The sequence below is a fragment of the Bos taurus genome, chromosome 7 (genome assembly GCF_002263795.3).
Source record: "Bos taurus isolate L1 Dominette 01449 registration number 42190680 breed Hereford chromosome 7, ARS-UCD2.0, whole genome shotgun sequence".
Taxonomy (NCBI): domain Eukaryota; kingdom Metazoa; phylum Chordata; class Mammalia; order Artiodactyla; family Bovidae; genus Bos; species Bos taurus.
This window is the reverse complement of record NC_037334.1, coordinates 94,171,611-94,198,315: the sequence shown is the minus strand read 5'-3', so window position 1 is coordinate 94,198,315 and position 26,705 is coordinate 94,171,611. Positions and strand designations below refer to the sequence as shown.

The following is a 26,705-nucleotide window of genomic DNA, read 5'->3' as shown; positions in this document are numbered from 1 at the left end:
TCTCTAGTTCTTTAACAACTTTATTCTAATAGGAAAGAGTAACTGAGGGGTTAAGTAATGTGGTGATAGATGGCTATTACTGGTTTTCCCTAAAATGGTTTGGAGAAATAATCAACTAAATAGCAACAAAATATGGATTGCAACTACCTCATAGACATAGGGTTTGATAAATACATTAGTTTCTTAGCAGAATATGAATAATATTAAACATTAAGCACAGATTTTGTTTCTTTCTAATCCTTTGGCCAACCACTGACCTAGGTCTTCTATTGTCAGCAAATAAGGATATAGTAACAAAGAAGGTGATGATTTGGGAGACTTTCCATGGGGTTGGTTGAAAGTATTATATTCAGTCTTGTTGTTGCTCAGTTGCCCAGTAGAGTCCAGCTCTTTGCTTAAACAACTGAATATAATTTCCTGTGGGAAAAAAGTCAACATTTTCATCCTCTGTTCGTAGAAGTTTTCCAGCATAGATTTCAGTCTCTAGAGTTTGTTCTTGTGTCTTGTTGTTGGAGAAGTTGTTCAGTTTTGACTGAATCTATCACACATTGTTGATCATTTGAGGGCAAGTAAAACCAAGTTAATTGAAATAGAATAGTATTAACAATTGGAGTATAGCAAGTGAAAATAAGGGAACAAAAATACCAAGAAGTGCTATTTTTTTGTACTTATTTTTACTGGTTAAGATTAATATGGATGTACATGTGCATAAGAAAAATTACAAGGAAGTCCAAGGAAATGTGAGACTTATACTTGTCTTTTAAGTGTTTTTGAAGTTTATCATTTCATCTAAAGTGAAAGTGAAGTAGTTCTTGTTTTGTCGTAGATTCTGTCATAAATATGGCTTTAATATTCTCTCTGCTTGTTATATATAGATATATTTTATCTCTCCAAACCTTTTATAAACTAGTTGAGGTTGTAGCTTATGTGCTGTGTTCTTTTGCTCCAGCTCAGCTAGGTGGAAAGACAATGTTTAATATGAGTCTTAAGAGCAACTAAGATTTTGAAAACTAATCTACTTTTCATGCTTTTATCTAAATTCTCTGGGACAAAATAAAGTTGATGTGGCAAATAAAACCTACTATAAGATGAATTAATGAACAAAATATTTTTGAATACTATCTTTCATGGCACGTATGAGTTACGAATGAGGTTGGTAGCAGGTAGGGGAAGAGGAGTGAAGAATGTGGGGGAAAAAAACACAGATCCTAAGTCAAGGGTGAAATTTTCACCAGACCTGAAAGACTTTCAGTTCTTTATTCTTTATTGAAAATTAATCCCAAGGCCCAAAATTGAAAAGACTACCATAATGTTAAATTATGCAGTTATCCTGGGCTGGATGAGGCCACCAAACTAACACACACATATTAAATCTCTTTTATAATGTAAAATTAATAAAGAGGTAGATTAAAAGGTAAGTCAAAGTTAAATTAAAGGTAAGTCAAAGTTTGTACAGCTCATTTTAAATATTACAATATGGAAAGTAAATACACTGCTGTGTGGGAATACATAGCTTATCTGTCCTTGCTAGCTAATGAATTCTTTCCTATTAAATTTTAATAGGAAAATCTTCAATGATATTTAAGCTTTCACAGAAGTGTAAACTACTGTGACTACAATTCACAATGCATTTAAAACAATTATTCTTTATCATTAAAGTTAATAATATGCACATTAACCTCTTATGTAGTCTAAATCAATATTGTCGTTTAAAAGAGATGACCTCTGGACAGCTTTGTCTAAATATTGATTTCATTGTCATTTGTATAAGGTATCAAACAAATTACATGCTGCACTAATATCATTAATACTGCCCCCACAGAGCCTCTGACTTTACAGGTTCTTATAATATAGGACATGACATTACAAAAATATTGAGGACATCACAAGGTATAATTACTGAATAGATGAGGTTTGACTATGGTTGCGCAGAGTGGCTGTAAACATGTGATAACTTCCAAATCCTTTACTCTCCGTGGACAGGAAAACATCTCTTTAGCATGCAGATTGGTTTGTTGAGGTTAAGTTTCAAATGGCAGAATTTTTTTCTGCCTTAGAGGGTCTAATTTACCTTTTTGTGATGCCATAGATATTTCAAAAGAGAATCTAAAGTCTGATTAAAATATTGTAGTTCTGCAATATAGCAGTTTTCCCAAAATAAACTTGTTTAGGAATTTCTATTACAAGTTCCTAGTGACTCAGATGAGTTGGAAAATACATGCAACTTTATGCATGTAACGTGAAGGGGCTGAACCTTTCAAATGATCATTAAATTAAATAAAAGCTGATTTAGGGATGGGCACATATCACATTTGCCCTCATAATTGGCAGTTACAGTATTATTTTTGTAAAAACAAAATATGCAAATTAAAATAGCCATATAAATTAGCGCGTTAAAACTTTTTTCAAGTTCTAAATTGCTCTGAATCACAACTGTTAACCTCACCCTGTTACATCTAACTCTATATTAATGTTTGTTCGTTTTTTCAATTTTTAAAATTGTACTTTACTTTCTGTTTTCTATAAAACTTTTTAGAAAAGAGATGTGGTCGTGGTCATGATACTGATAGCTATGGGTGCTATTTACACTAAAACTGTTCCCCCCCATATTTCTTGTAGGTAAAAGTGACCCATTTTGTGTGGTTGAGCTGAACAACGATAGGCTGCTAACACATACTGTCTACAAAAATCTGAACCCTGAGTGGAACAAAGTCTTCACATTGTAAGTAGCTGTTACCTTGAGCTTGCTTCAAGAATGATGCTAAACGATATTTATTTTCGAGATTTTTGTGTGTTTTTTCTTAACTGATTAACAGCTCGGTGCGTCTGGCCTGCCTTTGCCAGCAACAGTGAATTGCATAATTGCATTGCCTTCCTGAGAGTAAAACTGGGGAAAGGGTATACCATTTTTGTGTGTGTTTATACAGATATTTTTTTTAAGCTGTGCATTTTTTTGACTAAGGATTTTGCTCCCATTAACTGAATTGCCATACTGCTTCTTCCTTTTATACTTTCTATTGAAATTCTCCCCAATTGCATTGACACCAAGGAGGACAAAGCTCTATTTGTTCCGTTGCTCAAATCAGCAAACAATCCAGTCTCAGATTCAGCAGATGTTTTAGTTTTGGTTTGTTGCATTTTAGCCACAATAAGAATATTAAGTACTGTCCTACTTACCCCTCCCCCCAAAAAAAACCCTTTGAGTTAATTTTCTTTTTGTTTTAAAAAGTTTGTAAATCTTTCCAGTCATTCACTATAAAAGCTGCCAATGCTACTCTGTAGTATCTCCTAAATTTGTGGGGTTTTTTTTTAAGCTGGGCTTTAGAAATGAACTCTGAACAAAGGAAAACTCTCCAAATAGAAGTACTTCTTAAAAGTTTTCTAACATAGTTTTTTTTTTTTTGTATATGAGAAACTGCTAAATTCCTCATTAATTTCTTATAATGTCCTTGCTTAAGATCCAGTAACTAATCAGATTTAATTATCTGACCAATTTATCTTTAAAGAATTTCACATTTTTATAAGACATGAAAGCCTGGTCAGGAGACTTGCACTCCTAAGAAGGTTGTGGAGAGTGTTTTTCTCTGGAATGCATAATTGAATGAATAGGTTTGATATTATCAAAGCCATTAATTGATTGTGTTCTGATAAAGCCTCTTCTCACATGTGGCTGCAGTCTTTCAGTAATGAATATATTCATTTTTTGTTTTCTCTTAATTCATGTTTTCTTGGTAAACAGTTTGATCAAAGAATAAATGCTGTCAACAATTGGGGCTTATTTTTCTAGAAACAAAAATATGAAGAGCTTGCACAGTTGTTTATTAGCATGTGTTGTCTTTGGAACATAATGGAGCACTACTTAATTTCTAAATCCTAGGGTGGTACAATAGCTATCAATGTTACATTTTCTCCATTCTGTATTCTGTGTAGTTAATTTTTACTATAAACTTAACAGAAATAAGTTAGCATTTTGATGAGAGCTGTGGATAAAAATTATTTAAAAAAAAGACAAATGATACAAAATATACTGTGACTCTTGCTGAAATCAAACCTGGTGATGTTTTATGTGGGAGTTATAAGAAGATAGGAATTATTGTAATAATGAGAAGAAGGAAAAGCCTAAAAAAATCAGTGCCGCTTATTGATGGTTTTTTTTTTTTTTTTAAACAGTGATTTATTCTGTGGCCATCCAGATGGAAGTTATATTTTATTGAAAAATTATAACTTAAAATTGTATTCAAAGTTCCAGATAATAGAACCATCACTGCTGTCTACTAAGATGCATTGTGGGAAATTCTGTCAGATACCAAGCTGCCCTACGTACATGTCTATGCAAATAGCATACATAAAACACATATACACCAAATCAGCTGGAGCTATCTAAATTTTCAAAAGCATTTGTGTTCTTGTTCCCCACTGATGAAGTCTCCCCCCCCCCCTTACATATATTTATTTTGCAGCAACATTAAAGATATCCATTCAGTTTTGGAAGTGACAGTTTATGATGAAGATCGGGATCGAAGTGCTGACTTTCTGGGCAAAGTTGCTATACCCTTGCTGTCTGTAAGTTTTATTCACCTGACACACAGCTCTGTGTTGCTTTTGCTCAAGGAAAAAAAAAAAAAAAAAACCCTCAGCTCTATATCTGTCATTTCTCAACCAAGGTCTGTAATAAGAACACTAAAAATTTTAACATACTCAATTCACGGCCATGTTGAATCCCATGATAGTTAATTTTTCCTGACAGACTTGATCCTGGTAATGAACAGGTACTTGTCAGAATTGCCACAGTTGTTTTGGGTTCTCTGTCAGTTTCAGCAGCTGGGGGTCAAAGGTCACTGAGGGAGTGTATTCAGTGGAGACCGCGAGACAGACGGCTGTCATGTCCTTTTCCCGCAGATTCAAAATGGTGAACAGAAAGCCTACGTCTTGAAAAACAAGCAGCTGACAGGGCCAACAAAGGGGGTCATCTATCTTGAAATAGATGTGATTTTTAATGCTGTAAGTCTTAACTTTGGCTTTTTTGTACTGCTAAAGAGTTCAGTTTCATGAAAGCTTTTGTTCCTGATTTGTAGAGAATTTCTGTCATCCCTCATTTTCTCTAAACCTTGATGTATCCTGGAGAATACGCTTCTGCCACTGCCTGGCACACCCACACTTTCTGTTATCGTTGGCGGCTGCCGCTGCGGCTGTGCTGTGGCCACTGCCTGCCGGCATCAGAAGTGGAAGCGCATGCATGTGCCACTGTATACATTTATATTTTCTGGGAACCGCAGCCAGGACTTTGAAACTTTAGCAATGATTGCAAATTGAACTGCGTGAAAAACTTGTAAACATTTGTAATATATTCATCCATAACAGACACATATGTTGATGTATAGGTGAAAGCCAGCTTACGAACATTAATACCCAAAGAACAGAAGTACATTGAAGAGGAAAACAGACTCTCTAAACAGGTAAACAGCGAGGAAAGATGAATCCCTCTGGGAAGACCTGATTTTATCTGTAAAACATCTATGGAAATTCAAATAAACTTTGGAGGTGTGGGGCGGGTGGGGAAAGACTATGGAATGTTTGATCATCTACTGATGTGAAATGGCTCTTTCTTTTCTTCTTTCTTTTTCTCTCTTCCCTTCTTTTCCTTGAAAGATCAAACAAGGACAATACCAAACTAATAAGTTGGATGGGGGTGGTCAGAAAGGAAAGGGGATACTGTAGGCTCTGCATAGAATGGATATGTATTCATGCGTTAGCAAAAGAATGATCATTTTGAACATAAAATACAATTTGATTGCCATGGAGTGTGTAAATGAGAACACCAAAAGCTGAGGTTCAAATATACATCCAGACCACCCACAGGTATGATGCAGGTGTGTGTAAAGCAAGCCCAGCATTTAGCTTTTCCCTCTAATCCACGAGAGAGGGGGCTCTATCTTTTAAGGGAGACCTTTCTGTTAATTAGATTTTGACTATGATCTTTTAGAAGTGAACTTTTATTGGCATTTTTAGCTCAGGACGTAGAAAATCAGGAACCCTGATTTTCCTATCAGAAAGGAATTTTAGACTTGATATCTTGTAATTAGACTTGTAGCTTTAAAGTTGATTTGATATCAAGTTAAGAAAAGAACACTAGGTTTCCCCTTTTAAAAGTTGTTTACTTCCAATTAACACAGCTAAAATAAAATGTATTTGAGACTCTACAGTTTACAGAACCCATCTGTGTGTTAGAATCTTTAATAACTTTCTGTGCTATTAGAAGACCAAAACTGCTTTGTTTTCATTCCAATCACTTCACCCAAAACAGTGGAAACTTTAGTTGTTTAAAGACGGTGCAGGAGGTACAAATGTAATATCTATCTGAATGGAAACACAGATTACATTTTTCCACAGTTATATTTAAAAATAGTAAAACTCTTAAAGGTGAGTAGGGGCCAAGAAGGAAACAAAGAGGGACACTTTTTCCTTTGCCAGAAAGAAATTTTAACTTGTTTAAACTGCTGTGCATGTACACGCTTCTATATGTACATACAAATGCAGATGTTTTCCATATGAGCCCAGTTAACTTTGCATAGCTACTTCTTTAAAATACCAGATTAGCCTTGAAATATACTTGTAAGTAGCAAAATATTAACCTGCAGACATAATTACTCTAATTATTAACATAACTGTATGTAATTTTTTGAATCTGTATCTCGTATATGGGCTGCTTGCCTTACAGCTCTAGCCATACCTTAGTTTTAAATTTTTTAATTATATAAATTCCCATATACCTCTTAATCTTGTTCCATATCTACCGTTTATTTTTTGTCTCTTTTTTTTTATTGTGGTGTAATTGATGCACAATATTCTATGTTACAGGTGTATAGTATAGTGATTCACAATTTTTAAAGATTTGTTCCATTTGTCATTGCTATAAAATATGGGCTATATTTCTTGTGTTGTACAATATATTCTTGTAGCATATTTTATATGTAATAGCTTGTCATATACCTTTTCTAAGAAAATATTTTGTAAAGTACTTGGTTACCATACATTTTTCCCTAAATCCAAAATTAGGAAAAAGTAATGAGAAATGTGGGTAAAATTTATTGTGGGAGGAAGAGAGAGGAAGAGGGAAAAGAGAGAAGGGGAATGAGACTATGATAGGAAGAAAGGGAGATCCTACTGAAATGGTGATAAAATATTCTTTTTTCTATAATAAAGCAATACTTGACAGGTTTTTTTCTAAGCTCCTCAATAAAAACATCCCAAGTTAGCAATTTCACTTTGAAACATCTTGAAATGAAAGCATTTAAAGAATTTTAAAAGCACAGGATTTCAGAATTTTTAAATATATTTAAAGTTCTCAGCATTTTAAGTGTCAAAAAAAAAATGTTTTTGATCCGTTGGAATTTTTTTTTTCTTTTGAACAGAGGTAACTCAGCTTGCATGATAGTACTCTTTATGCAAATATATTTAACTTAGAAATTGCTCTTGTAATTTAGTTCTTTCCACCTTCTCCAGATATACCTCTCTCCCTCTAAGTTGTGAGCCAAATTGCTTGGTATATTCTTACAACTTTATTAACTTTCTGAATTCATATTAAGTCACACTAAACTTGAAGAATTTTGTAGCATATCTGATGGGTTTTAGTCTTGCAAATTCTAATAATGGCTTTCATCTTCCTTTACAGCTGCTGCTAAGGAACTTTATCAGAACGAAACGTTGTGTTATGGTGCTCGTAAATGCTGCATACTATGTTAATAGTTGCTTTGACTGGGATTCACCCCCAAGGAGCCTCGCTGCTTTTGTGGTATGATCATACTGTATTCCTTACATTGTTATTCATTAAATTCGGTAATCATAGCTGCATGTTTCTGTGGCTCTAGTTACAGTTATGTCGATGTGGCCATTTTTAACTTCTATTTTGAGATTTGACTGGGCAGATTTGCCGTGGGCAGGAACCTGATGGATGTTCAAGGTCTGAGTCCAAGAATACATCCCCACTCCCCGCCTCAGATTTCCGGAATACAAGACATCTCAGCCAATGTGCAATTTTCTCTGTGACAGTTAAAAAGTAAAATTTTACATGTTGCATAATCCCAAAGCCCAATAGCCCGGCCAAGAAAAGTCCTTAGTGTTAAAAAAAAAAAAAAAAATTAAGAATCTTGACCATCCTCATTTTAATTGTATAGGATAAATATGAAAATCTTTGGCAGTAGAATGCTAGTTGTAATACTTTAAAATGTGAATCACGGTTGGAAGTGGATGAAGGCTTTATTATTTCTGAGATTTCCAGTTTTTAAAAAGGTACAAGTCAGAAATTTGATAGTTCCAGAGTCCTCTGACAACATTCATCTGGTGGTCTTTTACTTTGGTTATTTAAAAATTGCTGATGAGACCAACTTGCAAAGCTAGAAATTCAGAGAGAATTCTTTCCTCTGAGCTTCAGCTGAGATTTTTCTGCTCTCACATTATTTTTGCGTATTCAGGATTTCAGTCTGAAGTTTAAGTGGAGTCGTTCTTTTGAAATCTTTCATTTTATTGTCATACTTGTTAGAATATGAGTACCCTTATGTGTCCTTATATTTGCAGGTTTCGCAGACTATGACTTTATCTTGGGGGGCTTACAAGAAGAGCTTTAATTATAGTAACAAGTCAACATTTTAGAATTACCATTCAAATGAGTGTAGGCACATCAGTTCAATACTTTGAGCCCTGTCCTCCTCTTGGGCCTTGTGCGGGACTTTCATTAATGTCTGAGCACTTGGAACAAAGAGTGTGCACGTCCCTTTGTGTTGTGAGTTACCAGAAAGTTAGGCAGCCTGCTTCCCATAGACATGTTCTTGTCTCCTTGAAGAAAGCGACTGGCATCATCATTAAGTTTTAGAAAAGAAAATCTGCCTCTCTCAATATTCTTTTATTTAGCTCTTTCACATGATAAATACATTGGAGTACTGTTAAGCAAACTTGGTTGTTTTTCAGCATCATAGAGGCACTTTAATCTTAATGCGGGAGAAAAAAAATGATGTTGCGTTTGTGTGTATATTTTATGCCATGACGCCCAGATTCTAGGGGGTCGTATAGCAGACACAGTAATATTCTGCCGAGAGCATCATGCTGCCATCTTTGTTTCTCTTCTTTGTTTCATAGCTATTTATGACATTTGCAAACAGAGAAACCTGTATATTATATCACTTGTTTAGGAACCTTCATTTTGGATACTTCAGCATTGCGGTGTGTATGTAAGTCTCCACAAACTTCATCTGGCTTCTAGAGATCTCTCCTGTACAGTGAGTCCAAGATGGTGGACTTTCCTCACAATTTCCTACTGATTGAAAAAATATATATATCAGCCAGTGAAATTCTGAGAAACTTAGCTACACAGTCCTTGAGTAATTTCACTGTACGGGAGTCAAAATTCACTGGGGAATAAAGGTAGTGATCTCTCTTTTAGCTGGTGGTCAGTTTCTAACAGACTCGACCCTGTGAAACAAGCTGAATGCAAGACGCTTTCAGGAAGGAGGGGCAGGGGAGGCTATAATAAAGGTAGGAAAAGGGACTCCTGACACCCATGGTGAAAAAACAGGCCGAAAACTACAATGTGAATACATGTTAACAGTGATTTTGAGAAGAAGCAATATTATTAATGGTTTCATTGAAAAAAAGAAGCATTGAATTTCAGTCCGTTGAATGTCATTAAAACAGCAGATAACAACCCCAGCTTCATTTATCCGGACCTGAACTAGGAGTCCCAGGAGAATGGGGGCCCTGCTTTTTTCTCCTGGGACTCCAGCATCACCTGCAGAGCATCTAGCCCCTCAGTAGGCTCCCGTTGTAAACAACTGTCTAAATCAGTAGACCAACCAGTGATCCAGTCAGTCTGAAATATTTTTCTTATGTGGAGAAACTTTGTTCAGTGATGCCATATAGATAAGAGTTTGCTCTAATAAAGCTAGTGATTAGATGATGATAGGCTTAGCTTAATACCTTTTAGTAATTTTTCCTAGACCTTATATTGAAATTCTAAATTATTTCATAATCCTCCATCCATCATCTCTTTTAACCTCAGATTAAATTCTAATATAAAAAACCCTTATATAATAATAACAAATATCTATCACAAATTTATGTGCCCAAACACTTTTCCAAGCACTACAGCATGAAAGTGTCTTTTGTGCATTAGTAAATTAAATATTCCCAGCAACCTTATTTGACGTAGATACTGTTATTTTCCTGTTTACAGAGGAAGAAGTTGAGGCACGAAAAAGTTAAGTACCTTGCTCAAAGCCACACAGATATTATGTCCTTTCCAAAAGAGCTTTTAAAATATGTACCTTGTAATCTTAACATCATAACGATTCAAGAAAAAAGAAAACGCCGTGGTAGGATTTTTATTCATCTTCTACATATTAAATTATGTACTTAAAAACGAAATGTTTCAAAGATCTTATTGCATAACCAGAGCCTTTTTAGGCCAGTTTATTGAAAAGAACTGCTTTCCATTAGGAGAGGCTATGAGCAGCACCCCATTGATACAAACATATTGTTCCCATCATTCCCTGTTGATGGATCACGGGTCTATTATTATAATGTTGGTTCCACTTTTTCATAAATGCAGCTGCCTCATGGAGCACATGCATTTGTACCATTATGCTGCTTGGTTTTAGGCCCAGATCAGTAAACTTTATAATGTTTAAGTGCCTTTTTTTCTATCCTGTTTTCTTTTTCTTTTCTAATTTAGCATCCAAAAGTAAATGTAGAGTAGTGAAATTTAAACGGAAAAACAGTCATTTTTGTCCTGATGTCACTTAGAGTGGAGAGCGTGAGAAATGCAGGTGAAGAGCTGCCTGCTCTCTTTTCGTGCTACCTGTGTGTTCTGTGGAAGGTTCAAAGCTGGCAGACTCTAGGAGACACAGAAATCAGCCTGGAAGGTGATGGATGAAATATAAGCAAGCATGTGCCTGGGAATGTCCTTGTTGTTGTGTGCCATGAATTAGGTTTTTAAATTTTACTATGAATATTGTATGCTTAAGAGCAAACACATACGTATGTGGTGTGGGAGTCAGGGACGCTTGTCTTTGGGAATCATCCATTGTAGACGTGTAAATGTCTCATCAATTGCGTTTAATTTTCATCCGGCTCTTGACCAGACATGTGTGTTCTTGTGGATGTCAGTGGGTGCAACATGGGGGGAAAAAAAAAAAAGTGCACATTCTCTTTTTCAGTACTGTCATTTCTCACTGTAATGAGCACAAAAATAATTGGACAACTGAGCTATCAGTAAAAGGACACACTTCAGTGTGCGTCAAAGAATTATTTTACAGGACAAACTTTAATCTTTAAATGGGATTGTAGATAATTTGTGGTACCATCTGTCCATTTGGAATTGTTTTAGCCTTTTCTGTCGTTATACAGTAAGTGCCGCTGTGTTTAACATTAACATTTGATATTTTACACATTTAATTTCTGTTCTGCTGCGTGGTCCTTAGGGAACGGAGCGCTAGTGCTACATGAGAGAGACAAAGTATTGATCAGTTAACATTTCAGCTACATTTATGTATGTCGCAAAATTAATGAAAATGCCAGACAAAAATGTCAGAGTGCACAAAAAGGTAGAATTTAAATTTGGTAGTTTAATGAAAAGTTTAAGATGTGCATTATCAAAAATGTCCTCCTGCCTTTAAAGCACGATTCCTAACAGAATAACTAAAGGGAGACACATATTTTACTTAGAGGGACAATGAACATGAATTATGAAGGGATGTCAACTCCTCAAAGTACCTTGTGTTCCAGAACGGCATGTTTGAATGCTTAACCATTACTCATAAAATACATGTGTTTCTCTTCCTATCTGGAGAGCTACTGGCTTTACCCCTCCAGGCTGACCAGCCTAAGAGGCAGGATTCCTACTGAGATTTTCCCCCCTTAGGTTTTCCTTGGTATCCAGGCATTCCTTTTGTGTCAAAGCTGAGAATTCCCTCTAGAGCAATTCATTGAGGCCACTCTGGTTCATTACTCGTTCCTTTCTGGGCCCTTTTCAAATGCCTGGTTTTCCTTTGCTCCCAGATAATTTGAGCTCCACCTTCATTCAATCCCTGTTTTAGTAAAGGATCACACTTGGGACAACAGCGACTCTGAGCAAAGCGGGGCCATTATGCAGCGAAAGAGAAAAACCAGAGATGATGTATGCAAAGAATGACATGAGGCAGCTCTCTGTAGCCAAATGATAAAAAATAAAATAAAATGGAGGAAGCACAAGCAAAGGAGGAACTGAACTTGCAGGGGCGATGTGGCTGGTGTACAAGGATTGGAAGACAATAGGCTCCCCAGGAAACCATATCGAGCACTTCCTGTGTAGAAAGCCTGCTACTATTAAACAACATATGGATTTTTCTAAAAGTTATTACAAACAATAAGGACATTTAAAGTGGCCTTCATGTTCAGGGACTGAAAAGGGAGCATCGCTTAAGAAGAAATATTAATGTGAAAACAAAGACATGTCTAGATCTCCCGTAGTTCGGATTCAAGTCTTAGCCTTCACTGAGCAATAGAAAGGGATTGTACTGGCCATATGGGAGGTAACTTTGAATTTCAACAGAAATTTCTAGTTTAAATAATTTAAGAGGCATCAATAATACCACACCAGCAAAATTATGCTTCAGGTCTGTAGCAATTTTCAAATGATTTTTATAGACGCTTTTGTTGTTGCTACTATTTTTTTTTTTTAGTGCCAGCAGAAAAACTGGAAATGTTCCAGACATAATTTTTGTTTTCTCCCCAAAACAGCAAAACAGAAGGACCCCTGGAAACCATAGAAATAAGTACTAAAGTAAAATAATCTGTAACTGATGGTTCTATCCATATATTCTTGAATTTTCCTGGAATTATGTAAATCTAAACTTCCAAGACCTTTTGCCAACCCTTCTTTATGTATGCTTTCCTCTGATGTAAGTACTTACCAAGTTTATAAACAATGCTTCTGATTTAATTTATACAAATTTTAAAGGCACATTAAGCACTTCCCTCATAAATGTGTGAGAAAGAGAAAGCATATAGAATTTCATTGCTTTCAAAGACTATACCTCCAAAGTTGCCTAAAATTCCTATTACAACATCAGAGACCATTGACACTTAGAAAATTCTAGTACTACACTTTTCAGTAAGTAGATTGCGTGCGCAATTCATATGAACATGCTGGCACTTTAAGTTGGTGTTCAAAGTATACATTTTTCCAAAATTTATCTAGATTCCATGGAAGGAAATTGTATTTAAGCATTAGCCAATGAAAAAAATAGGTTTTTTAAAGTGATGCCTTTCACAAAGCATTGCATATAAATTCTCACAACTCCCCCCACCAAAGACCAGATTTTTGAAGTGAGTTGAATTTTAGAACTGATCACAATTAGCTAAAATCAAATATTAATAGAACAAAACATTTTAACTAGATTTCTCTGATCCTTGAGGATGCCTGGTGGTCTGCCGTCTATGGGGTCACACAGAGTCGGACACGACTGAAGTGACTTGGCAGCAGCAAGTGCTGATTTGAGGAAGTGCTACATTGGTATATGTAACAGCCACAAAAATAAAACAAAAGAATTATACATTTAAATAGACCTACAAAGTGAACTAGAGCAGCATCCTCAAGGATTAGAGAAATCTAGTTAAAATGCTTTGTCCTATTAATATTTGATTTTAGCTAATTGTGATCGGTTCTAAACTTCAACTCACTTCAAAAATCTGGTCTTCTGTACCAGTGCCCCTTTTTTGTTTATTTTAATAGATGTCAGTAAAAGGGCCTCCTGCTCTTTGGAGGTAGGTTATCACATAAGCTGTAGAATCTGCTGCTGTCCAAAAAGCTAATTCCTCTTAGATTTTATTTTATATTTACAAGAAGAATTTAATTCTTAAAACACATTGCTAACTTCTTCTATCATTTCTACTCTCCTTCCTTTGTTCTCTAAAGCAGGAAGTTGTCAAATGCTATAATCTGGGGACGTTCTGTGGGTGACTTGAAGAAAATGAAATTATTTCACTTTTTTTTCACGTACAGGGCAGTTGCACTGTATTATAATCAAACATAAAGCTCAAGTATCACCAGCATAACAATAACACCATATTGAATCTAGGAATTAGCCTCCTCATGAATCTTAGTGATATGGGCAATGAAAGTTGGGATGACACCAATGGTTGTTTGTGGTCTCTCTGGCTATAGGGCTGCTGACCGATTTCACCTCAGGCAGCCTTCTTGCGTTACATATCTTGTAGTTGCAGCCTCAAAATCTTTATGTGATCCTTAAAAAGTGTGTCGCATGGTCCAGATTTTATGATTAAGTTTACTAAGGATTAAAAATGACAAAATAATGAAATCAGAGATGTTTCATTGTCTCTCCTCAGATTCCTAAACCAATGTTCTTGTCCTCCGAAGAAATTTTCCACCCTCCAGCTTCAATTTAAATTGTTGGGGACACACATTCTAAGCAACATAGCAAGGCATAGTCCTTTCCAAAATAATATTCTGTCAAATGTTCTGCAAAAGAGAAAGTGTAAATGAATAATTATGAAATTTATTTTAGTAAAATTTTGTAAACTCAGAATAATAGCTCTTCTGAAAGATTGTACATTGCAACAGAAATGCAGTCATTACCATACTTTAGACAGTGACTTAATTCTCCAAATGTTTTCATGCCCTTTTGTATGGGGTAAAGGAGTAGAAGGCTTTCTATTGTCTGATTTTTCTATTTTGACCAATTATGAAGATATACCTTAGAATTATGGTGTATTTGAGTTAATTGAACAAGTGAGAAGCTAACCGGAAATGCTGTTAAAAACGATTTTCATCGCCCCTCTCCTTGCCATCGTTTTACCATGTTTTAACCTCGCAGGTAGAATGAACAGAGACGTAGGAGTCAGTCTTACCATAGTAGGACTGTGAGTTACGACCCTGCACCACATCCTCTATTCTGCTCTGATGACGGGTATCTGACACTCAGCGAGTGGTAACATTAGAGATCAGTAACTCTGAAGATGAAAGAGTGACCATGTCTCGTGTTTGCACCAGTCATCAGCCACTGGCTCAAAGGGAAGTAATGAATAGAGATTCAGAGAAGAGCTCACAAGGAAAAATGGAAATCACATCAAAGTGTAAACAGATATTTGGATAAAAATGAAAGGCAGCCCTGATTTTAAGGATGGGAAAAAGGATTTTACAGACAAAACTTGGCTTTTCTTTTGTTTTAAATCAGCATTTCTCAACAGTTTTTTCATAGTCACTCCCCTAAGGAGAAGCTTTTCGTTTAATTTAATGAGAGAAAAGAAATACTAAGGAATAAGGCTTTCTCAGGGAGTGTGGAGCTTTGGGGGCCACAGATCACTGTGATATGCAGGATTCTCTGTGCTGTCCCCTAAGAACCAGTTTTTGCCCCCTTGGGTGCCATCTCAACCCCGCTGAGAATGCACGCTCTAGAGGAGGTTTACTGTGACTTTGGCTGTGTTTACTCTCACGCTCTTGGTGGTAAAGTCTAGCTCCGATTTTCTGTAGTTTGCATACCATGCAAATGATTCCCATAGATAATCAGTCTGAGGAAAGAGAATTTGTGATGTTTATACAAAATTATTGACCATATTGGAGTCCAGTGAAAGGAGAGGTTTTGTCTGGCTTCATGGAGACTGAGGAATTAAATTTTCTCCCTATGAAAACCCATATGAGAGCTCCCTCCTCTATACCAGTCCCAAGGGGGCTTTGTAGTGCTTCGCTGAAAAGAAGTGGGGTGAACATGAATTCTGGGCTAAGTAATACCTCCATCATTATGAGCGTTCGATGGGTTTTGTCCACACACTGTACAATATTTATGACTAATAGATAATCTTCATATTCCTGAATGGACATCATTATGTCAGAGATATAAAAGAATACTTCATTAGACTTGATTACCTATTAGATCTTCATGGGAAGGGAAGGCAAGGGGGTTGTGGAATAGAAAAGTCATTTAAAACAGGATACGTGTTCTACTGGCTATTCTGCATGGCTGGTTACTCAGTTCCTCATAGGAATCAAACAACTTTTACTGTTGTAATTTGTCAATAATAAGTAAACATATGATGTTTTATATCCCACTTAGCTATATAAAAATAATTCTACTGCATTTTCCATAGTTAGCGATCTCTAGATTTTCTGCCAAGCAGACTTCAGGCAATGCTTACGTGTTTGAAACAAGAATATATCATCCAATTTTGTTATAAAATGTTGGTGAATTAAGTACTGTTTTCCTTAGCCAATCAGAGAAATTCTTTGGATTTAATTTAAAATAAGAGATTGCTAAAGTTGCAAGTAGCCCATGAGTTACCTACAGATTATTATGCCGAAGTTGTATAAAAGAGGTGTTATTATATATTTTGAAATGATATGAGTGAAGGAGAAAAATAAAATATAAATGTGGGAGTTTAGAAAGCTGAGGTCACTTTCTCTAGTTAGGCAGAAATGTTGAAAACTTATCTGGATTTGTTTAAATTATTTTATATAGATCTTGGTTCTTCCATTGCATGAGACTATTACATGCCCCAACCAGGAGGCTGGTATTTTTAGGAAAGACCTTTAACCTAGGTGCTGTTGGTCTGGATGTGCACTATATCCTTCATTTTTTCAATTCTCAGAATATGAGCCTCCTACCACAGTTTTATTTCCAAGTCCTAAATCTTGGTTGATGCGTAATTAAAACTTTTTATTTTTTCATATAGACTCAAAAACCTCCAGGCAAGATGTATCTGTTTTGTAAGACAGTTGCTTTGACCCTGGGACACATCGCCCTGTAGTGGCAACTTGGGGGCCACAAATCATTGTGATGTCTAATGTCATAAGTAATGACATAGAACCATTCACAGAGCCTGTCAATCCCTTCATAGAGTACTAGCTGTAGAATGGAAATGTCGTATGTAGGAGGTAGATTAGAGTGCAGTCACGGCTTGGTGCTGAAAATGCCACATCCACCCCAATCCTAGCTTCAAATAGACCATCTTCCTCATGGCACAGGTAAGGGACCCACAGAAGTGGAGACTGTCTAGGCTTTTAAGTGTGCCAATGAAGTCGTGGAGTGTTATGGTTAGAAGGGAGCTTAGAGATAATTTTATGGTGGAGGAAATTAAAGTGCTGTAAGGGAAAGCAACTTACTGAGGCATTTACTCTCCTTCTCCCCCAGTTATTGGTAATGAATGTTTCAAAGACAGAAGCATTGAGAAGAAAGAGAGGAAGAGAATGAGAAAGAGAGAATCTTTATCATGAAGTTTATATGTTGTTGTCCTTAATTAAGAAAACCAAGTGTGTGACATTGTTCTGTAGAGTTCTAAGAGTGTAAAATTAGGCTCCAAATTCTTGGGATGTCTTATTAAGGAATGTGTTGACCTGAAAGGGCTGGAATTGCCTACTCAAAATAGTAAATCTTTGCTTGCTTTGCTTCGTAGTATCCCTGCAGTTCATGTAATAAGTGCATATTTTGTCTATTGATGTACTTCTCTACTAGTTGGGATCACATCACATCACAGCTCCCCCAAACACTGCAGAGATGTGTGTATAGTAATAGAGAACACAAAAAGTTCACTGTGCATTTGAGGGAGGTACATTTTAGACAAGCAAAGAAATGTCATTTGGCCTCTAAGTAGTATAAATTACTCATTCCCAAAAGTAAATGTAGACTCTTTGAGACTATATTTCCCAGATTTTAAACATATACTATATCGTGAGTTGCTTAAACAGTTTAAACCATCTATATTGATCCATATCGATTTAATGGTAGCTGAGATCAACCTGTCCATGCCTGAATTTCCATTAGACTAAATAAATGCCAGGAAAAAAAGTGTACGTATTGTGAATTACCTAGAAAAACTGGTGATTCAATTTCATTGGTTTGCTCCAATCCTAAATTTCCTTTAAAATTATATAGATCAAAATTCTTCTAGCATATAATTAAGCAATGAAATGAAATATTATATTCCTTTACAAAGTGTTGGAAGCATAGAATTAATAATAATCTGGGCATATTTTGAGATACTATTATTAATAGAATTTGTAGGGTGTTACCCACTTGTTATATAAATTATGTGAGGTATAGTTTGCTATAAACTTGGTGCACCAATTTATTGCTATTGGAGTTACTCAAGTGAAGAAAGCTAAATTAAATCATCTATATGAAATGCTTTGAAGTTCTTAAGTATGAGGGCCCTTGGATCATTTAGGCTTGAATAACATACAGGACCCCAACAATACAGGGTTTTGTTCCTGAGAGCTATGTAATCTTCAAATTTTGTATCAGTCTTTAAAAAATGATTTAACTTAAATTAATCATTATTTGAATGTATCCTATACTGGACCTAAGAAAGGAAGACAAACCACAAGGAAAAATTTCTCATGGATGTGTGCTAAAAATGCACAGCTCTTCCTCCAAAAGTATGTGGGAAGCGTAATAATACCCGGGTTCAATTTCTAATAGACTGGAATGTTTAACCTAAGTTTAAGGAACTAGGAAAAAACTAGATCATAAAATGAAAAATGCCATTTTTTCAGTATTTTTAATCCGTCACTAGAACCAGTGACAGGAGATAAATTCAGGCTGTTCTGCTTGAGATGCATTTCAGTTCCATTAACAGATCTTCCCCATTTTCATGCACACTCAATAAAGCTGTGTTGAATGACTGACTCAGATGACTTTAGCAGCAAAACTGGAAGTTAAAGCTGTAATATTGTAACAGAAACCCCCAACAGTAGTATCAGATGAAGCTAAGAATAAATGTAGTATATCAGGCTTCATAAAAGGGTGAATGTGGGATACATTTATGCCCTCCTCTATCTACTGTGAGATTCATACATAAGATTCACACTCATTATTCTCATCATCTTAATGAGATCAGTGTGGGAACATTTCTTTCCTCTCCCTTTTGACTGTCAGAAATGGGGCACTGCATTTTTCCTCCTTCCTCTCTCCACTTTTAAGGGACTAGTTATATTTTCTTGGAAGGCTAGAAATGTTAACTGGTTACAGCAGGCAGCCCCAGAGTATCCTGCAGAAAGGCTGAAGGACTCTAGGTAGAGACCACAGAGTTGATCTCTCGCTTTTGTTTCTATTCTTTTTTTCTCCTACATGCATTTCCTTGCTTTCAGACTTTTAGCGTCTACCCTATTTCTCAGAGCGGGGGTGACAGTGGCCAGGGGGTCCCTTGGAAAAGAAGGAAAAAGATGCTTTCTCCATGTGGAGGAAAATAGGGTACCTGAGTGTTATCTCTATTTGCGACCCTCTTTCTCATTGAATCTATTGCCCTGATTAATTTTGCACAGTCTTCCTAAAGCGACTCTGAACATAATCGGTTCGTGTGTCCCAGCTAGACGTATGTCCAGCCTTGAACTAAAAAAGAATGGGCAAGGCACCAACTTCTAATGCATCTTGTCCTCAAATAAATGTTCAGATCTGTCAAGAAAGATTCACTTTTTGTAATTAAAGTTGCTAGGAGAGATTTTTATCATGTTTTTAGACCATGGGTTCCCTTCATCCTTAAGGACAAGAAAACAGGAACTTACAAAAATATTATTCAAGCCATCTAGGCTATTGATTATTAATTTATATTATAACCACACTGGTTTGGGTACTGCTTTCCTTGAGAGGAACTCGGATTCCCTTTAACATGATTGAAGAATTTTAAAGTAGGCATTTTTAATATTTGCGGCCCTCTTAATTATAACTTGTTTAATGTACCACTGTTAGCAGAGGGATTATGACTTAATAAAAATGTCATAGTATTAGTGAATAAAACACTATGTAATTTTCCCCAGGTAATAATTAACAGCATAAGGCTATATTAACAATAGTCTTAGAGAAGAGTCCCTAAATGTGTTTGATTCTCATCTTTTAAAAAGTAATTTTATACTGAAATTCAGTAATAAAATATTGGAGGGATTTAGTTAAGCTAGTTACCCTAAACTTCTTAGGTGCACAAATCTTTTCAAGTGATTTGCATTATATTGCTATGTTTAACATCATGCTATTTTAAAGTCAATCTGAAAGTTTGAAATGTTAGCTTAACATTCACCACAGCAACCTTATTGAGATTCATACAGAGTTTATTTACCTCATCACAATATTTGTTAAAACAGTTGAAAAAATAAAATTAATAAGTCATGAGGTCATTATTACATAATGTTTTTGCTCACATAGATAAATGGGTTTCTTTTTCTCTCTTTCTTTTTAAATAATGTCTCTCTGGCTTTGTTCCGTGGTTGCAGCAGACTGTTAGTATGTATCTTTATACCCTCAGAATGAGTGAGATATATCTGTGTAAATTATTGATTCACTTGAGCCTACCTCTGTAATTCAGGGCTGAAAACTCTGGCAGCTTATCTAGTAGCATGATATAACTAGGAAACCGAAGTTACCTACCACAGCAACAATTGCCAGTTGGGGGGTCAAATGCCCTTTTACCTTTATACCTGAACACCTGCAAATTGAGCTGTATCCCATTCAGATTTTAAGAACAGGTCCATTGTCACAGGAAGTAGAGTTTGTTTCTTGGAGAAAATTATGCCAGTTCTAGTTCTGAATGAAAGACGAGGCTTTTATTACTCAAGGGATATTAGGGCTGACTGCTTTTTTGAGAAAACAAATTTGGTGTAACTTTATCTGTAATTTAGTCCTGAATGGGTGCAAATAGACTGCACATTGTATGGTGCAGAAGGAAGAAAGTAGGGGTTTGTTAAAGCCATACAAGGGCTATGTAACCACTATATTTCCGAGGGAAGTCTTATCGGAGTTGCAGGTTATAAAGGGGGAATATTTTGGTTACAGCCTTAGCATCAAGCACCTGTTTTGAATTTTAGTTTAGAATGACACTGGAAAAGACAGTTTTTGTCTAAAATTATGGATGATGAAGTTGCCCTTTCCTGAAAGTTGCTGTACAGGCTGACTTTGACTTTGAGACTGGCCCCCCAACCCCCAGAAACTTCCAAAATCATTATAATCATTCCTGAGGTTGAACACTAGACTCAGACTTAGGTGGAGTGTGTTGACTTTTCGCTTTTATAAGCAGATTAGATTTATAGCATAAAAAATAAATAAATTTTAAAATAAAATTAAAAAACAAATAGCATGTAATATTCTTCACGTAAGAGGCTGATTTAAGCTTTGTCAACACTGAGAACAAGATGGATATTTTGAGTAAGGGACAAGACAAAACACACCTGGGCCGGTGAACCTCCAGGTCACACAAGTGTGGAGACTAATGGAAGATGCGTGAAGTATCTCACCCCTCAGGTTGGTCACCCACACCTTAGTCAGCAGCTCAGTAGTTGTCATAGAAACTGTCCTTTTTACAGTGTTAGAGTTGATCACTGTCATGGAACCAGACTAGGTAATCAAGCATCTTAGCCATATGCTCATTCTGAGCTCCAACCTAGTCAATTAGCACATTTTCTATTAAAAACTTAGTTGTAATAGGTCTTCATTAGCTAGCAGTTGCCATAATTGAACAGTTACTCAATTATGTCCATCCCCCAACCTCATTTTCACTTCTTTTTTGTGTCCAACTAGGAATATATCCAAGAGCATTCAGGATTCCCCACCTTAGGCAACATTCATGACCTCCACCTCAAACAAACTATTAGAAGGGTATGCCGGGGTTTAATACTTTATGTTTCTATGTTCTGGCATATATAACTAGGCCCTTGAGTTCTCCCTTTTTCTGTGTGTTTCAGAATTTCCAGTGTTTTTCACTAAGTAAGGAAAGGAGAAGTCTACTGTAAAGGCCCACTGTACGATAATGTCTCTAGGATGTGACAACCTTTTTACCCTTAAATCCATCCCTTCTTTCACCATTTTCCATTCTCCCCATCACATACCCATCCAGGCACATCATTATCCTGACATCACTCCCCATTATCTGCATTATGGTCCCTGCTACTGTCTGCCTGCGTCTGCCATTATCATGTCCCTGAAACTCACCGTGTCGTGTATCATCTGATGATCAAGTCTATTGTCTAGGAGAGGGAATGGGTCACCCCTAGATAACATATCTGCATTTTATCACTGGCCTTACGGGAAGTATTTCTGATGTGCTTAGACATCCAAGCCCTTACTTACAAGCAGGTGTAAAATGTTGTAACTGGGTTATCAGAGAGCAGGGAGGGAATTCGAGTGGCCCTCGGATAACACCACACAGGACATTTCTGGCCCCAGCAACTCACACGGATGCTCCTCTTCGTTGGAAAGAATTGTACCTCTTCCATCATTATAAAATTATGAATGTGTAACAGTCTGGAAAAGAATCAATCATAAAGGTTTTCTAAGCTTGGGAGCCTCATTGTGCTTTCCTCTGTGTAATTCAAAATAAGCGAAAGCAGAAATGTAACAAACAACACTTCGCTTAAGAAACATAGAGTTTACATGTCCCTGCCTAATGAAACATCATAGCTGCAGATGCTCAGCCAGTGGAAAGGCGCATGAAAAGGATAGGCTCAAAGTCTACTGGACTTTCTGCTTCTGTCCATTTTCTGGAATACAGAAGGGTTCTTTCTAATGCATCCATCCTTCCTGACCAGGTCTTTGCGATTTAGACTTGTATGCTGGACTCAGTGTAAGATGGTAAATTGTTTCAAGGATGACAGATTACACATCTGGTTTCTTCTCCCTACAACCCCCACGTTCACCTTTATAACAATTTTTTTTTCAAAAAGTAATGTGGTTTAAAAATCATTTTAAGTTGCCCAACATAAATGATAAAATCAAATATTGGATTCACAAACAATAGCCTTTATTGGTTTGTGACAAGTGATCCATCTTTTTGCATTAGTGCAGCTTTCTGAACCAGATTATTTTTCATAATTGATAATTTGTGAGTCATATATTTGTTATCTGTTCTTTTATGGCTTTGAAAATAGTGAACGATGCCAAAGATCACTGTGCTTTTATAAAGAAAATTATTTTAGTGTAGTTTATTGGCTGGCATTTTCTGAAAGTATGTTACCAATAAGTTTTGCAGAGAACGTAACAAAGATAAAAGTAACATTCCTTGCTAGAAGGAGGCCTGATAGGTCTAGAATTCATATTGATAATGTGAATTTAGTTTTAGAATTTATTCATGTTTAGCATGAGAACAATGAATATACATAAATAAGAAAAAATGTCAAATAAATTTCTGCAAGCTGAGAGGAAATATTTTGTTGCATATTTAAGCAATTTTCCCAATACAAAATCCACATTAAAACAATATACAAACACTGCAAAAAAAAAAAAAAAAGCTCACCTTGCTATATGCATTGCAATTATAGCAACAGAATAATGATACTTCTTCTTGTGATCAATAATTTCAGTTGATTTTGATAGATAGCCTTAGGAAAAGTGTCCACCATAATACAATTTTTATTATTCAGCCTTATATTTTTGTTCCTAAAGCCTTCATAAGGGCAATGGAAAATTCTTATCCATTATTATGGTTAATAAATATGTTATGGTAGAATTAGAGTTCTACATATGAATTTATTTGCCCCAGGTAAATAATAATACGGCCTTTGAAATCCATTTTGCCTAACAGGGCAATATTAAAAACTTTTTCTTACCCTTAATTAATAATTCTCTCACACAACCTGAACATATTCACTAATTCTGTTCACAATTATACTGACTGACAAAATATAAATCAGTTGGAAAAGTAACAACCCAATTTACTGAGGACTAATATTGTTAGCTGAATTAAATTTTAATTTCACAGAAAACTTGTTATGAATCTGCTTTTAGAAATTACACGGTTCATCTTCAATCTTTACTAAAATTTCTCCTGAACAATTTAATTATAGAAAACTATTTCTAATAAAAAGATTATATACTTAATTAAAATAAAATTGAGATCATTTCATCATTACATAATTATATTATGATTATATACAATTAAATACCATATATAAAACATTTACTCTTCAGGAGACACTAATAGTGGGGGAAAAAAAAAACACCTGTAGGTTAATGTCCTCATCACTTCCACCTTTAAAGTTATAGGTTCTATTACACACATTTATTACATCATCTAGTTGCTTAAAATTCATACTTTAGTAGGGGGGAGATGCTGACCAATATGCAGTTGGCTATAAATCAGAATAAACTAGCATACTCATCACCATACCTTTTCTTAGATGATTTTGTTATATCTGAACTCTCATTAATAGAATTTCAACTAAGATTATCACTTCTAAATATGCCAAAGATATAATTAAAATTTTATTATTTAATACCAAAATCCAATTATGAAGAATAGTCTTCCTTCCTCAACCTGAATATGCTCTAAATTGTGTTTTTAAAATTGAGGATGTGTGGAACATCTTTATCAGATGGCCAAGCAGAATGTTTGAACTATATAAATAGCAGTGTTAAAAATGATAGCTTTTCCTCTATGCATCTCTTAGAAAATGTTGACAGTGTTATTTAGCGTCTGTAACAGTATGAGGAAGAATTTGCTCTACCTTTTCAGATGTTTCGCTGGCCTCGTTTATGGCGTGCGCGGTGATAGTGGGGTATGTTTATTTGTACATATGGTGTGACAGATTGTTGATGTGTTTTAACCATAATATATTATTCAGTTTTGAAACCTACTCTCTTTAGAGTTGGAATTTCTCTATGGTTGCAGGGAAAATGCATTTCTAATAACTTGTCTTACAGTTTTGAAGTCTGCATTTTTTTTTGTCTATCCCTTTTATATTTTCTAATTGGATGATAATTGCTTTACAATGTTGTGTTGGTTTCTATCATACAACAATGCAAAGAAGTCATAACTATATATATATTCTCTCCCTCTTGAGCCTCCCTCACCCATCCCACTGGATCTGCATTTTAAACATCACTCTCCATATTTCAGAAAATGTGACTTGCTATATAAATTACTGAAATTCAGTATTAATTTGATATTTTTCCAGTGCAGCAGCAGTGAAAAATCAGATTATTTTATTGTTATTGTTATTCCATCTGAGCTTTATTATAAACCAAAGTATTTGATATTTTCTTAAAGAAGAAATGCAGTTTGAAATATACATGACCTTTAAATCACTCTAAATATTTAAAGTAGATAGTTTTGACCAGTGGATTTTGAAAGCTATATAAAGTCTGGGGGAAAGTATTGGGTTGTTCACGTTTGGGTTTTCCATAATATCTTACATCAATAATATAAACTGTCCCTTCTCCTCATGAGATTTGTTCAAATCATGGAAACTAATTCCAAATTTTGTGATTGATCACTCTACCCAAAACAATTAAATTTATCAGTATAGATTCCCTATGGAATTCTGTAGAATGTAGAGCTTCAATATACATTCAGAGGTATTAGAATACATTATTGAAACAGAACTTTTTCCCAGCAGAAAAGTAATTTACGTTTTTAAGAAGATAAAGAAACCTCCAGAAGGAAAAAAGTAGGAAATAATAGGGAACTCTAAAACTGGAGTGTAGTTTTAGATCAAAAACTATCCATACATATCCCAATGTGTGTTATGAAATCTGTGCATTTTTCTGGGGTTATCTGCTCGTCAGTAAACGCCTTATAAAACATTGTTTATCTCTGTTCCCCCACCACTCCAATTGTCTCATATGTCATTCTGCAGTTTGGCCTGTAGAGAGCAATCTTGTACCACTAAAGCTCTCCATTACCGTTTATTTAGGCTGGAGAAGCTTACAGCCTTACAGATCTGTTCAATGTAAGCAGAGTTATTTGCATAAATTCCAGACTCTGATGATGGTCTGTGGCCTGCAGATTATTTATGCAGTTGTTTGGCCTTGAAGTTCACGAAAATGCTCAGAGGTGACTTTACTTTGCATTGTGACCCCGTGTAGGTGGGAGCCGGCCGGATGGTTGGGTGAATAACCTCAAAGTGTGAGGCCTCTCGTCTGAAACGTAATGCTTTGTTTCTCATACAGCCCTTCAGATAAAAAATAAATCCACCCATCATCTAAAATAAAGAATGATATTTTATCACCTATGTAGCAAAGATGACACACAAAAAAAGTTCTGAAGTCTCACGTGCAATGAGGCAATTGGTGTTAGCCTCTGGAAACATTTGTCAGTTTAGACCTGTTTAATCTTATTTCAATTAAGAATAGTTAAAAGCCAGAAGGACTGGCATTATTCTTGTGGCTTGTTATTTTTACACAAATACTACAAAGTGCCGCCATGTGCGTATTTTTTTAATGTGAAGAAGTATCAGTTCCTTCCTTTATTCTCAGCTGTGTTTTGGAATAATTGACAGAAGTGTATTAATTCAAACAATTGCAGAGCATGTGTTCCATACCACAATGTACCTTTACTTCTAATTCATGGGTTGAAAACAGTACATGATGCTTTTAGAAGTATAACTTTTTATTTATTTCAGGAAAAATAATTTTCTCCTGCTAATAAATATATGTGCCCGGTTTGGAACTGCTTTCATTCCTTGGTTTCTTCCTTCCTCACATTGACTGAGCACCCGCTAAGTGTCCATGTTCTAGTCCACACTGGGTTTCCAAATCGGTTAGGACCTGGCTGTGAAAACATTTATGTTTTGTTAAAGTCATATTTGAGAAGAACGGATTGTAATTACACTAAGATCTTATTAACATAGTTTAAATTTAGGGAATTTTGACATGTCCCCCCTGTGAGTGTTTAATTCCATGATTTTTTGTGGAGTTAACAAAAATTTATAAACCCTCATTTCTATGTATATTCCTTTTCTATCA

At 35.6% G+C, this 26,705-nt stretch overlaps 1 protein-coding gene across 10 annotated transcripts in view; it reads left to right on the top strand.

The window, feature by feature from the left end:
- The window catches only part of MCTP1 (multiple C2 and transmembrane domain containing 1), a 1,071,916-nt gene that overhangs the window by 394,116 nt on the left and 651,095 nt on the right, over window positions 1-26,705 (top strand). For 9 of the 10 annotated variants that reach the window (XM_059888261.1, XM_059888262.1, XM_059888265.1 and 6 more), the window contains 5 exons: window positions 2,620-2,722; window positions 4,461-4,563; window positions 4,900-5,001; window positions 5,382-5,456; window positions 7,673-7,792. In XM_059888261.1, the coding sequence (XP_059744244.1) occupies window positions 2,620-2,722; window positions 4,461-4,563; window positions 4,900-5,001; window positions 5,382-5,456; window positions 7,673-7,792 (503 nt within the window). Of the gene's footprint in view, window positions 1-2,619; window positions 2,723-4,460; window positions 4,564-4,899; window positions 5,002-5,381; window positions 5,457-7,672; window positions 7,799-26,705 lie in introns of those variants that run through there. The other variant, XM_059888268.1, reaches the window with a different exon arrangement.